Genomic DNA, 15,321 nt, shown 5'->3' with positions numbered 1-15,321 from the left:
GGCTTCAGATAGAGTTGGCACACCGCCAACTAGGCTACATGCAAGTGCGGGAAGGCATCCCTTGACTGACCGCACTGAGGGTAGACGGAGCATTTCTCGGGATAGCCCACTCTCGGGTTGCGGGGCCCGTTTGGAGCCTCAGATGATCCCAGATGGTTGTGGGCCGAACGACAACCGCAGGTTAGTTGCTTTGTTTTGCGCACCGGTTCTTTTGTATGGTCGGTGGCCTATTTCGGGACCGATCCCCAGTTGACCGTTTTGGGCGGACTGGGTTGGCCATCCAATTGAGCCTAACCGACTACGACTGGTGGCTATATAAGAGCAAGCCCGTGAAGCCCATTTCATCACTGGCTACAGCAACCCTGATTCCTTAGCATCCAGCCTTCGTCTTCAACTGTTTCTGGCACGCCATCGAAGCTTCTTTCACAGGAGCACACGGTTGGGAGGAAGCGCCATCTGTTGTATCAGTTCTACAGTAATCAAATTTTTGATTCTCCATACTATCTTGTTTTCTCTCTTGCATTCGAGATCTTGTTATCTGTTGAGCACAGACGTTGTATTATTTTCTTACATGGTATCAGAGCCTGGACTCTAGCAAGAAGATTTGGTAGTGTGTTTCTGTTTGCGAGCAGATTGTGAGAGAGCCCAGCCTGCAAGACTGCGAATACCACCGTACGGCTCTAACTATCCTCTCTGGAAGTTCAAGATGAAGACCATCCTAAGCGCATATGAGCTTTGGGACATTGCTACTGGGGTGGACGTGAGGTCAGTTCTGAGATCGGATCCAGCCAATGCAGGACAACAGATAGTACCAACTGCGGATGAGATTCTCGCGTGGACAAGAAGAAATGCAGATGCGTTGTGTTCTATTGTCTGCAGTGTTAGTGATTCCGTCATGGCGTTAATTCAACATGTTACCACAGTGGAGGAGGCATGGACGGTTTTGAAAAATCAGTATGAGATCACGAATCAGACGCGGATTCAGAATCTGGAGACTCAACTCGCGAACGAAAAATTGTCTGAGTCTGAAGCGGCAGAGAAGTTCATCACCAGGGTGAAGAATTTTCGCGATCAGATGACTGCGATTGGCAGCACCATCACCAACGAGAATCTAGCACGAAGGTGCATACGGATTCTTCCATCAAAGTACGACGGTCTTGTTACGGCGCTGAATACGCAGAACAGAAATCCGTCCCTCAACTTTGAGGATTTCAGCGCGATGCTTTTGGAGGAGGAGATGCATCAAAAGACGAAGACTGGAGAAGATTCGGCCTTCTGAACCGGATCAAAGAAAGGTAAGGGTAAGGACTCTGGTAACCCATCTTCTTCTGATGATAAAAAGAGAAAGAAGAAGATCAAGTGCTTCTATTCCAACAAGGCAGGACACAAGCAGAATAAGTGCCGCAAGAAGATTGCAGATGAGAAGAATGGAGTAAAGAAAGAGTCCAGCAACAGCGCGCAGGCAGTATCAATAGAGCTGTTCGTCGCAATTGAGGAGATTTGCACGGAGGCAGTTCATTTACCTGCGGATGAAGCTTGGATCATTGACAATGGTGCATCGCGCCACATGACCAGTCGGAAGGATTGGTATACCTCTCTACAGGCGGTAGGAAATGACATCATGGTAGCAGTCGGCAATGATGCAAAATGTCCAGCAAAAGGAAAAGGTACGATTACTCTCAAGTCAGATGGAGTTGTAAAACAGTTGTCCGATGTTCTTTATGTGCCAGATATTAAGAGGAACTTGTTGTCCGTTTCTGCGATTACGGATCGGGACCTCAAAGTTCAATTCGATAAGAATGGTGCATAGATCCTGGATCTTCAAGGGAAGGTCGTTGGTAAAGGTACACGGCGCAACAATATTTACGAACTCTCAGCTTTTAGTGCTCGAGCGGATGTGAAGAACACTAAGCTGTGGCATGAGAGGTTTGGTCATCTAAACCTTAGTTCTTTGAAGGAGATGCATAAAAGTGAAATGATTGTAGACCTACCGGAAATTTCAGATCTGCCCGATGTATGTGAAGCTTGCATGATGGGCAAGCAGCATCGGCAGCTCTTTCCTAAAGAGGCCAGCAGGGCAAAGGCTCCTCTAGAGCTCGTTCAGACTGACCTCTGCGGAAAGATGGAGATGGAAGCTTTGGGTGGTTCCTACTACTTCATGACGCTGATCAACGACTACAGTAGAAGGATATGGATATACTTCCTGAAGACGAAAGACGAGGCTTTCAGTAGGTTCAAGGAATGGTATGTAATGGTCGAAAAAGAATCGGGGAGGAAGGTGAAGAAGCTGAGATCAGACAGAGGTAGAGAGTTCACATCGGCTGAATTCGAAAGTTATTGCAAAAGTCACGGGATCAAGAGGCAGAAACTCCCGTCACATACATCACAGCAAAATGGAGTAGCAGAACGCAAGATGCGCGTCATCTGCGAAATGGGCCGCAGTATGATGAAAGGGAAAGATTTGTCAAAGACTTTCTGGGCTGAAGCATGTAACACTGTAGTTTACATCCTTAATCGTAGCTACACGAAGGCTGTGAACGGGATGACTCCACTGCAAGCCTTTTCTGGTAAGAAACCTTGAGTTGCACATTTCAGAGTTTTTGGATGTGACTGTTTTGTGCATGTCCTTGATGCTATCAGGACCAAATGGGAACCGAAGAGTCGGAAGTGTATTTTCTTAGGCTACAGTGAAGAGGCGAAGGGTTACCGTCTCTATAATCCTGTTATCAAGAAGGTAATTGTAAGTCGCGATGTGGTCTTCTCAGAACAGCCGCATCAATTAGAGGAGGATGCTTCCTTCCCAAATAACCAGGACCAGGATATCCATCCAGTACGGCCACCAATAGCAGACCGAACTCCTCCAACAGTGCTTGGGAGGATTCAAGACAAAGAAGATGAAGAAGACCCTGCAGAACCACAACGGCAACGGCCATTCCCGAAGTGGGTAAAGTAGCTTTTGGATGGCAGAGAACCTCCAACCATTGAGGAGGAACCATCCGAACACTGTTGGTCCAAGAGATTAGAGGAGCAAAGGAGGGTGCATGAACACTTGGTCAACTATGCTTTGATGACAGAAGTGATCCGTGCTGATGAACCCAAGTGTCTTGAAGAGGCACAGGGCGATGATAGATGGATGGAGGCTATGCAGTCGGAGTATGGCTCCATAACGAAGAACAACACTTGGTACATTGTAGATCGACCACCAAAACGCAAGGTAATCGAAACCAAGTGGGTGTACAAGACCAGTACAAGTCCGACGACACGTTGGATAAGTACAAGGCTCGGCTCGTGGCAAAAGGATTTGCACAGGTACATGGTTTTGATTATCAAGATACTTTTGCTTCCATAGCTCGACTAACCACAATTCGTAGTGTTTTGGCTTTAGCTGCCCAGGGAAGTTGGCCCGTGTTTCAGATGGATGTGAAATTCGCCTTTCGGAATGGAGATCTCAAGGAGGAGGTATACGTGGAACAACCACCAGGTTTTGAGATCCCCGGTTCAGAAGGTAAAGTCTGCAAACTGAAGAAGATACTTTACGGGCTGAAACAGGTCCCACGAGCGTGGTATCAACGAATTGATGTCTACTTTTTGCAAAACGGGTTCAGGAGGAGCCCATCTGATGCAAATTTGTATATCTTCAGAGAAGGAGGCATGTGTATGATCGTGGTCCTTTATGTGGACGACCTTGTCATAACAGGGAACCATGAAGAGAAGATCTCGCAGACGAAGCATTTGCTAGGAAGAGAGTTTGAAATGACAGACCTTGGACTGATGCATTTTTGTTTGGGGATTGAAGTTTGGCAGGAGCCGAAACAGAACTTCATTTCACAGTTGAAGTATGCTGGAGAGATACAGAAGGCATTTGGCATGGCTGAGTGCAAGACAGTTGGTACCCCTATGGAGGTTGACGCGAAGCTCTCAAACGAGGATTCATCACCACTGGTGGACGAAGCGAAGTACAGAAGGCTTGTGGGCAGCTTGATCTACCTGTGCAATACACGGTCGGACATCAGTTTTGCGACTGGTGTTCTAAGCAGGTTTTTCAATAAGCCTCGGGAGAACCATTGGAGGGCAGGGATGCAGGTGCTGAAATACATAAAACGCACACTTGATTATGACATCACCTATACCAAGGGCAACATCTTGACCGGATTCTGTGACTCGGATTAGACAGGAGACGTGGACAGCAGGAGATCAGTGACAGGGGTACTGTTTCTCACTTGAATCTGGAGTTGTGTCATGGGTCAGCAAGAAGCAACCCACAGTTGCTCTTTCTTCTACCGAGGCCGAGTACAAATCTGCATGCTTTGCTTCTTGCGAGACAGTGTGATTGAGGAGGATTTTGGGGGACATGGGTGCAGTGCAGAACAAGCCTACGCAGTTATCATGTGACAATCAGAGTTGCATGGCGATTGCAAAGAACCCGGTGTTCCACGCTCGCACAAAACGCATTGAGATTCAATATCACTTTGTACGCGAGCTCATCATGGATGGAGAGGTCGACTTGGTGTATTGTCCGACTAGAAAGAATGCTGTGGACATCTTTAGGAAGGCTCTTGGAAGAGACTTGCTGGAGAGGCATCTTCATCAACTTGGCATTGGGCCGAAAAAGTAAGTTCACTTGCGGGTGGACATTGAGGGGGGGTGTTAGATATCAATCTCCACTCTCATGTAACTACGCGGGAACCAGCTAACTCTACTTGTAAGCCCCCCATATGAGGAGAAGGCATTTGAGTAGCTCGGTTATCCGGTAGGTCCTGGTTTGGACACCAGATGGGGGCCATGTGTGGCCTGATGGATGGATGGCTTCGGATAGAGTTGGCACACCGCTAACTAGGCTACATGCAAGTGCGGGAAGGCATCCCTTGACTGACCGCACTGAGGGTAGACGGAGCATTTTTCGGGACAGCCCACTTGGGTTGCGGGGCCCGTTTGGAGCCTCAGATGATCCCGGATGGCTGTGGGCCGAACGAATACCGTAGGTGAGTTGCTCTGTTTTGCGCATCGGTTCTAACGTATGGTCGGTGGCCTATTTCGGGACCGACCCCCAGTCGACCGTTTTGGGCGCACTGGGTCGGCCACCCAATTGAGCCTAACCAACTACGACTGGTGGCTATATAAGAGCAAGCCCGTGAAGCCCATTTCATCACTGGCTATAGCAACCCTGATTCCTTAGCATCCAGCCTCCGCCTTCTACTGTTTCCGGCACGCCATCAAAGCTTCTTTCACAGGAGCGCACGGTTGGGAGGCAGTGCCATCTATTGTATGAGTTCTACAGTAATCAAAATTTTGATTCTCCATACTATCTTGTTTTCTCTCTTGCGTACGAGATTCTGTTATCTGTTGAGCACAGATGTTGTATTATTTTCTTACTGAAACAAAGCAGAAAATAATTTCAAAGTTGCCAGAGGGATGACGCATTTGCAAAGACTTTGTATAAATGGATGCTCAAGTATGTGTGGGTGTGTGGATTTGTATGTGTGAGAGCATACTTTTATACTATGGTCTACACCCACTGTTGGGCGTTGATGACGTCAGTGGGGATGTCATAGTAGCTAGTCCTTGCTATGCGTGATGGAGTTTATGGTTTTCAATCTTATGAGTGATTCTCGTGAGATTGAAACTGCACTATGTTGTGTTTTTAGAGGATGAGTTTGGGAATGTTCCTGGATTCATCTAGGTATATGCTTCTGCCGTATTAGCGGACATGCAAATTTCACCTTGTGAAGTTTTCGTTCAAGTTGCGGCCTACTGGTATTGTGATAATTCTTTCTATCTTAAATGGTGCGTTGCCCTATCAGCTAGATTTAGATTTAGATGCTCGTTTGGGAGAGACTAAAATGAAATCGTTTAGACTTCACAAGCAGTTGTAGCTTGAATGAAGAGATTTGGACTACTTTTTGATTGGCCTTCTCCTTTAGTGCTAGCCTTCGTCATGGCTGAGTTTGCCCTTCACCTCTGGAGTGCCAACAGAAACTCAGTACGAAGACTTTGTATAAATCGATGCTCAAGTATGTGTGGGTGTGTGGATTTGTATGTGTGAGAGCATACTTTTATACTATGGTCTACACCCACTGTTGGGCACTGATGACGTCAGTGGGGATGTCATAGTAGCTAGTCCTTGCTATGCGTGATGGAGTTTATGGTTTTCAATCTTATGAGTCTTTCGTGAGATCGAAACTGCACTATGTTGTGTTTTTAGAGGATGATTTTGGGAATGTTCCTGGATTCATCTAGGTATATGACGCATTTGCAAAGAGTTGTCCTGCAGATCTCAGTATTAATATGACTAAACTACGAAACACATATATGGAGCAAAACTGTGTCTTTTCTTAGACGTATCAACTTTAACCATCATCATAGATGCAGACGAGGTTGGATTGTGCAGTTGGCTTGCTCAAACAAAGGATTGCTGCCATCCAATCGCTGTGGCCTCAGGGGTTTTTGGTGTTTTCGGAAGTGTAAGCAGCATAGGTTAGTTTTCAACTGCCAATATTCATTGTGAGCTCAGAGCTATTTGTAAAAGCGGGAGAAGAGTGGCATGTTGATCGTGATTACCGTGGTGACAGCAGGAAGGAAAATGATCGATATCACAAGGGATGTCAAAATCAAGTATGTACACATCTTGGAGAAGAGATCCAAAATCTGTGTTGATTTGGTTATCCCTTCTAGGTCTCCTGCTCCTTTTATTCCCTACCTGCATTCTACCTTCTGCTTTCTCCTTGCTGCCTCACAGCCCTTCTCCTTCTTACTGCCTCTCGAGAGGCCACGCAGTGGACAACTCATATCAACAGCCATCAGCGCTCTATCACGGGCTTTTTGCCACCGCAGCCTCTTACATGGACGACCCCTCTTAGGCTTGACATCTCCTTCAGCTTCCAGATGACCGTCACAGTGCTGCTGCCAGTCCCTATCTTCTCCATGAGCTGAGAGATTTTTCTCTCTATGTATCGGTATCACTATCATTATGGCTCGTTCTGTATTCGCCATGGGTGTTTATACCTGTTTAGTTGCTTCACCCCTTCAGCTTCTTGTATCAGGTTCTTCAGTCTAATAGACCGTTTGGTCTTACAAAGAATTGTAATAAAATTTCTTTCTTTCTTTCTCTCTCTCCTCTTTGCCCTTCCATGGTGCCTTGCTGCATCACCAGTCCTTTCTGCAATCTTTTGTTGCTTCCTCTGTTCTCACTATTGCCCCCTTACTTCTCTCTCTCTCTTTCTCTCACATGCAAAGTTCATGATTGATATCAAGATTGAGGAGTTGTCTCTTGAGCCTGACCACATGGCACTATCTATAGGGATAATGGGAACAAGTAATTACTAATGCTATGAAAGAACAGAAAAGTATCACACATCCCATGTTAAGAATGGACTACAAAAAGGCTCATATTTATGAAAGGAATATGGAGGCGGTAATGGCACAAGATAAAATGCCTGCTACCTGTCACGAAATGAGCAAATAGATAACAGATATGCTACTATCAACAGCCCAAAAATGTTTGACTAAAAGCAAGGGGAGAAGTAAGGGAATACCATGTAATCACTGGTATGACCAGGATTGTAAAGATGCAATAGAGCGTGGAAAAAACAAGCACAACAGAGAAAGAGGATAAAGCTCGAATATCTATATAGGTGGTAAGAAACAAAAAAATAACATTTCTCAAAAGCAAGCAGCTTGAGAGCTTTGAGAAGCTGAAACAGAATCCCATAAAGTTTTTTTCCAGAAATTACACGACAACAAACCCCAAGAAAGGAAGCCACAATGGGAAGACATGAAAAGGTTTGTCAAATGCCTCTACAAGAGAGATGGGGAAGAGAAGAACAACCACAACTATACTATCAAAGAAACAAATGGAATCAGAACAGAGGAAGACATGGGAAAAGTCTTTAAAAAACTAGCTAATGAGAAAGCTCTAGAGATACAAGGGCTAGTGTGAGTTGATTCGTTGCCATTTTGCCTTTGAAGGAAAGCTACTAGCAAAGCACGGGACGTACAAGGCCAAGGATGTGTCTTACCCAACATGCTTTAGAGCTGACTTTACAGACTGTGATAATTGCCAGACAGTCACTCTAGTGATTCCAATGAATATGCTCATCAGTTTAAGGATAGGCTTGATATAGAATCATTCCATCGAGTCAAGGGTGAGTTTGTCGGGAGTAGAGCAACTGTCAAGGGAGGCTCCTGCAATTTCACCTTGCATGTGAATGCCACTACAACAATCACGCATGATGAACAATTTGAGGGCAATGTAAGCTTTCACCTAAAACTACAATTACTTTGTATGTTCCTTGTGCATCTTCCATTGTCAACTACAATCCAGGGTCCATAACCAATGTCATGGAGACAATATGTTCACTATGGATAGTGAGGCAGCTACAAATGACCAGATTATTATTGCAGATGGGTCACATAACAAAGATCGAGCTGTGGTAAGTCCTTCATTGGAATGTCTAGCAATGTGAGACTCTTTGGCATTTATGATGTGCTACAGCTATCTTTCGTGAATGAGTCTAACGTTCGCTCCAACACCTCATCGTCATCTCTTCTTGAGCTTTTTGCTTCTTTACTCTCTGAACTATTGGAGAAGCATACTAGAGAACCTGTGCTACTAGTCTAGCTCTCTACTCTCAACTATTGGGGGCATGGCGTGTGCAAAAAGACAAGGAAAATACTTACTAGGCGTATAAATATGGCACTAGAGGAGAGTTTCCCATCAGATTGGATGCCGAAGGATTGTACCTGTTAGGAATTCATCCTCATGGGAAGATCTGTGAGTGGTTAAGGTTTAGGAGGGTCATTTTATATACCATGATGATTGGTTCAATGCTGTGTCCACGTGAGTATTACATGGTTAATAAGGTGACATTATTTGATGCATTCTCCTACGTACTAGGAGGCCGTAGTGAACTGTTCTCATTCCAGTTGTCTCCAGAAGTCGGTTTGAGGGTCGACCCTCGTGAGCTCAAGAGGGTGGCATGGCCCTTGGCCTTTCTACAAAGTCGAGAGTAGGAAAGCATGCAGCTGGTCTTGGTCTCGTGAGACGGCAATACACAGTCAGTGTTGATGCTTGATATTGTGGGAAGTAGCTCGACGTTTTTGGTGTGTGAGTTGTAGTGTGTTGTCTGTGTGTGTGTGTCTTTGTGGCCATCTATGATTGTACCGAGCAAGAAGCCCATTAGGGATGAGCTCTTGGTAATGATAATAGTTTGAGTTATCATTTGTGAGAGTTATTGAGTCATTTTCATTTCTTAGATGCTCTTGTTTTCATCTCGGTTCTACACAGTTAAGCCTTTGCATGCGCCAAGTAATTAGAGGCATTACGCTAACAGTGGTATCAAAGCATGGTTGTCATCATTTTATCCTTGTGATAATTGTTGTTGTGGTGCTTGCATGTCTCAGCCTTCTGCAATGTGGTGGTCGAACGTCAAAATCGTGAAGCTACGGAAAAGCAAACGACGTAATCAAAGTTCGTTACACGTACTTGCAGAAGCTTTCTTCAGGGTTTTACTCAATCCCCATAGATTGTGAGCATGGATTCATCGAAGAAGGATAAGCGTGGAGCTATCCTGCAAATTTTTTGTATCTTTGCAGTTGGTCACACGTCAAAGCTTTAGGGCCAGTGTATTTTCACCATTTGGATGTGAAAGCTAGTACAACAGAGAATTGGTAGACTTTGGAGACTCTCTCTGTAGTGCGTATGAAACACTCCAAGTCTAACGTGAAGCAAGATCTTCTTCGACTTGAAAATAGATGAGTCGCTGCTTATGCAATTGAGTGATCTTGGAGCTTGGGTCGAGGATGAAGACAAGAAGGCGATTCTATTGCGAAGCTTACCTCCTGAGCACAGCTCGGTGAAATTGTATGTATACTACGCTTCGACGATGACATGGATTTTTTGGATTGTGTAAGCATGCTTCTTAGTGAAGAGAAGCGCAATAGTTTCACTTGGCTCAGTGGAAAGGCATATGCTGCTAGTGATCAAAGGAGGAAGCAAGGTCAAGATACACGTAAGTGCATTTACTGTGGCAAAGAAGGACACATTGAAAGTTTTTGTTATACCAAGCAGCGCGACAAGATCTTAAAACAAGACAAAGGCAAAGACAAAGCACTAGTGGCGGTTGATAAAGAGGAGACGACCATGATGGTTGAGGTGGATCACTTCAAAGAACAAGACTGGGCTTTTCAGATTGCGGGAGGGCAGAGTTTACTGCCAAGTTTCAGGCTCTTTGTGAGCACATGATAATTGACCTCTTTGTGATCAAGTTTCTAGGTTCTTTGTATTAGTTGTCATCCTCTTTGTGAGCATGTAGTTGCGGTTTCGTTTCATTTGATCTCCCATTCGGCTGAGGGAGGGTTTGTTAGGAATTCATCCTTATGGGGAGATCTGTGAGTGGTTAAGGTTTAGAAGGGTCATTTTAAAGTATGATGATTGGTCCAATGCTGTGTCCACATGAGTATTGCATGGTTGATAATGTGGCGTTATTTCATGCATCCTCCTACATACTAGGAGGTCGTGGTGAACTGTTCTCATTTGAGCTGTGTCCAGAAGTCGGTTTGAGGATCGACACCCGTGAGCTTAGCAGGGTGGCATGGCCCTTGCCGCCTCTACAGAGTTGAGAATAGGAAGGCATGCAACTGTGGTCTTGGTCTCGTGAGACGGTGATACCCAGTCGGTGTTGATGCTTGAGATTGTGGGAAGCAGCTTGACGTTTTTGGTGTGTGAGTTGTAGTGTGTCGTCTGTGTGCCTTTGTGGCCATCTATGATTGTACTGAGTAACAAGCCCAATAGGGATGAGCTCTTGGTGATGATAATAGTTTGAGTTATCATTTGTGAGAGTTATTGAGTCATTTTCATTTCTTAGATGCTCTTGTTTTCATCTCGGTTCTACACAGTTAAACCTTTGCATGCACCAAGTAATTAGAGGGATTAAGCTAACAATACCGATCCATAAGGGAGGAGATAGTAAGATGGCAAAAATTATTGGACAATCATGCTGAGCAGCCTATTGGCAAAGCAAGATGGCACTATCCATGAGCAAAAATATCAGCAAATGGGCAGAGGAACAAGGAGTCAGGGCACCATCCCAAGCAGGGTTCTGTCCCAAACGCTGGACGGTTGATAATCTGGTCTGCAACTGAATGAACCAAACATAAGAGAGCCTTTGATACAGTCCAATGTAAGAAGGTATGGAAAATTGGAAAAGCTTAAAGTTCCTCAAGAGCTTAGAGAAGCCACGTTTTAGCAGAGTTAGCACAGGTGCTAGTGGATGGGTCATGCTCCACAGGGAAAGCTGTAACAGGTAGTGACATAGGGGCTAAGCAAGGCTTTGCCCTCTCACCAACACCTTTCGGTCTGTTTATCGATGATTTGGAGGAGTGGATGAGAATACATAGCAAAGAAGGTGTTCAGATTGTAGGTACACTTTGCTAATTCTTATCTACACAGATGATGTGGTATTCTTCGCAAAGAACAAGGATAACTTGCAAGCACATTTGGATGTACTGAGGGAATTCTGCAAACAGTCAGGGATGCAAGTCAACATAGACAAGACAAAGGTAATGATGACCGGGACACGTTACATACAAGTGGATGCTTGAGCTCCTTGGATTTACTCGGAAAGAAGCGGAACTTTACATAAACGTTTCCTGAGAGGGGAGCTTGGAGTTAAGACATAGACGCCCTAGCCCATCTTACTGTATCATACCACTAGAAAGACCCTTATGTCATAGCTTATCTCAACAAAGTTGAGAAGATGGATGCCAATAGGATACCGCACAAGGCGATGGATGCTGTGCGAGAGGGAGTGAAGTGGATGGAATCATGGGGTATAACAGCTTCCAATATACGAGAAGATGCATTTTGAAATCAGGGAGAGTGTGAAGGAGAAAATGCTACAGAAACTATGGCAAAACCAGGGGACAAAAATGAACAGGAAATTAACTCAATGGAGAGCTATGAAATCGAGAAATATCTCAGGGAAGACACATCAAAATTTAAAAGGCGTCTGATCTGCAGAATTAGAACTACTTCACATGATCTCAAGGTGGAGAAGGGTAGGTGGGCAAGACCCAGGATCCCCAGAGAAGAAAGGATCTGCAAAATCTGCCCCATGGAAGAGGTGGGAAATGAGCAGCACGTTTGTAATATTTTTTCTCACTGGATATAAGGAGATGTTAGTTAATAGCGACTGCCAGTCCCATAGATCCTGAAGGGTCTCACACGGACTTTAGTACAACCATATCATCAGATCATATCATATGATCTCTCTCTCTCTCTCTTCCCCCCCCCTCGCCCCCCTCCTTTTTCTTACCCCAATAAAAATTACCTCTTCTGTCTGGTTCTTTTTCTCCCTTTAACTTTTCTTTCCTCTTTTCTTTGGGTAGTGAGAACCCCCTTTTCTCTTGCACAAGCTAGGAAATCTGTGATGTTTGGTTTTAGGTAATGTCTAGTAGAACCTGAGATGTATTCAAACCTCAGGTGCCTTGCACCAATGGCAGCACTAGATTGTTGCTTGATGCCATCAGATTCCAAGGACTCAATGAGAGGTAAAATGAACTAGCTAAATACCAATGCAAGGAGGGTTTATTTGCATCTGCCAATGTACAAGTACTAGGAAAAACTATACCTGCATGGAAATGGTGGACGATGAGTCGTCATAGACTGGTTGTGAACTCCCACATCCGCTTGCCATGAGAATCTTAGCACAGCTCTCCTGTCTAGCACTGTAATTTATAGTCGTATATGTTGGCTAGCCAGGGAGATTTTTCATTTGCTCAATGCTATCCTGGCAATACATGATTGCAAATTGACAGTTGAAAATGAAGGTATAGACTTCGCAGATCCTTTGATCTCTCCTCCCCATCCCCCCCCCCTCCCCCCCCACCCGCTAAAAAAGACTTATGTGAATTATGAACAAAATCCACGAGAGTAAAAACTTAAGGCGGCAATACATCATGCAGTGTATGAGAAAACATCCCTCAAAAGGAGGTAGAAAACCGCAACTCAAAAGGTTGGCTTCTTTCTGATTAGATGCTTTGAGGTTTAGGCTTATCTGATTGGCAGCCTACATGCCTTGCTTTCCAATTGTCCGAGAGTGTAGATTAATGGGACAAGGCTCCCTTACCCTCATATGTCCAAGTAATAGCTTCAACAGTTATTGCACAAAGATAATGGAAACCATACAGCCTTGGTCACTTTACCAGAGACCTTTACCCTGAGGAGAGCTAACTGACTTCCTGTTGCCAAATAGTTCTTTACGAGGGCCTATAATCCTCAGTGTTCCATTTAGAGAGGATGTTGTCACTTGGTGCAGCAATGCCTTAGTCACAGACATTAATGTAGCTTCTTGTCCATGGGATGATGGAGTTGAGCAACATGGATCATAGATCTTGCTTGGGTAGTTGTTTGGAATCCCATTCGTAGGGTGCTGGTGCTAGCCAATCACATTAGCAGCCATGCAATGACAAAGGATCAAATCAACAATGGACATGATCCAACATTTTGAGGTTTAAGATGATGGTCCACATTACCAAGCCAATCAGAGGACTTCGGTTGCTAGTTAAGCAAGTTTAGTTCTCTCTTCCAATGCACATTGTGTAAATTATCTTGATTCATTGCTTACATTGCTCCGGAGATGGCCCCATCATCCTAGGAAGAGGACGTGCAAGACCGGCCTTACTATAATTGGCAGTTTGAATCGCTAAAGTGGTACAGCTTTACAGTGTATCTGTCAGTAACATACGCTTTTGATGGAGAAGTTTCGGGATCCATCTAAGTTTAGAACAGGAAGTTTACACCTAGCAGGCACGGTAAGTGCTTGGCAAGGAGAACATCTTGTAAAAAAGAAAGCACTTAAGCAGTAAATGGAATCTAAGAATGGCTTCAAAGAACAGTTTTTTTTCCAAAGCAATTCCAAGATGAGGTTCACACTACTTGGAAGAGTATCAGAATGGAGTTTATTTGCAATTCTCTTCATTTGAGAAGACTTGAGAAGTATCTCTAGGAAAGAAGAGAAAAGAAAGCTCAAAGAAATAATTTTTACAATATTGAAGGCTAAGTATCCCTTGTATGTTGATGAAGTCAGCTTGTTCCAGGAAGACACTCGTCATGATTGAGAAGTCTATAAAGTGTTATGTAGAATCAAATCATTACACAAGGAAAGTAGAAATTTGAAGAAAGATAAACAAGAGCAGGTAGGGCGTGAATGAGGCCATTCTCATTTAGGATCTAGAGACTTGTTCTATTTCTCTTTCTTAGTTAAAGAAAGACATGATGTACAAAATATGGAAGAATGGCAAATCTGGAACATGATTAAAAAAATAGGGAAGAAATTTGGGAGGTACAAGACCCCCAAACCTTAAAGATAACTTGTAAAAACCAATCTTTCCAGATGAGTTAGAAGTGTTTGATAAACTAGGAGAATAATCTCCATGTGGATGATTTCTTTTGTTTTAAAAAGAGAATCCAGGTTAAAATCTCTAGGAGAAACGTCAAACAAGAGTGTGTAGCACCAAAAAGTAGGGTAAGGTCTACTTGAAGGGCTGATATCCTTAGGAGAAGCTGAAAACATCTATTGAAGCTGATGATCTCTTACAAGATGCATTTTTCCATGACAACATTAGAGAAGGTTTTTTTAACAAAAATTTCGCAACATAATTTGCATTTTATTTGTTTCCACTCATTTAGAGAACATGCTTTTTTGAGAAAGGATGCTCAGGGTCCTTGTAACAGTGGCCCATGTTGAGGTTATACTGCATAAGTGAAAATCAACTGATGGCAAGGTCTTTCATTTGTTTGTAAACTTGCTGTTAGGGGCGTAAGTTTTCAATGAGGGGCCTTTTAGGTGATGATAACTTTGCAGAAGATTTCGACGGTGGATCACTAGCTATCTTCCGGTTAGCTCCACAGGCAAGTGATCTATTTATTTCAGTGTTTTCTTGTCTTCTTTATGAATGGGTTCATAGCAGCCATGTACTTGCGGATGAATGCAAATGCTACACAGTAGGCGATCAGAATAGTACCTGTGTATTAGTATTTTATGCAAATAAAAGTTAAATCTATGCGCACCTGCGCTCCGTTTTCACATGTCTGGGGGGGAGGAAGGGGGCTTCTGTTTGGCTTGCTGGTCAGGATCAGTCACAGTCTGGTGACTTTCATGGCTCGTATTCAGGTAGTACTGCTGATGATCCATCTGTTGAACAGGATTATCATCGTTTTCACATGCCTGTGAGTGGTGTCATTGGTAAAAGTATTGAAATTCCTGGCCACTTGTACACGGTACGATTGTGCTGGTTTGTACTATATGGTTCACATCCTATACT

General features: G+C 44.1%; 1 protein-coding gene across 3 annotated transcripts in view; it reads left to right on the top strand.

The window, feature by feature from the left end:
• LOC147892265 (phosphatidylserine decarboxylase proenzyme 3-like) overlaps positions 1 to 15,321 on the top strand; it is a 176,740-nt gene that overhangs the window by 111,559 nt on the left and 49,860 nt on the right. For all 3 annotated transcript variants that reach the window (XM_087388300.1, XM_087388299.1, XM_087388301.1), the window contains 2 exons: positions 14,813 to 14,908; positions 15,203 to 15,277. In XM_087388300.1, coding sequence (XP_087244426.1) covers positions 14,813 to 14,908; positions 15,203 to 15,277 — 171 coding nt within the window. The remainder of the gene's footprint in view (positions 1 to 14,812; positions 14,909 to 15,202; positions 15,278 to 15,321) is intronic.

Source organism: Dipteris shenzhenensis, chromosome 17 (assembly GCF_047967505.1).
Source record: "Dipteris shenzhenensis isolate YYH24624 ecotype China chromosome 17, Dip_SZ_1.0, whole genome shotgun sequence".
In the NCBI taxonomy this organism is placed as follows: Eukaryota; Viridiplantae; Streptophyta; class Polypodiopsida; order Gleicheniales; family Dipteridaceae; genus Dipteris; species Dipteris shenzhenensis.
This window is presented reverse-complemented; position numbering and strand designations above follow the sequence as displayed.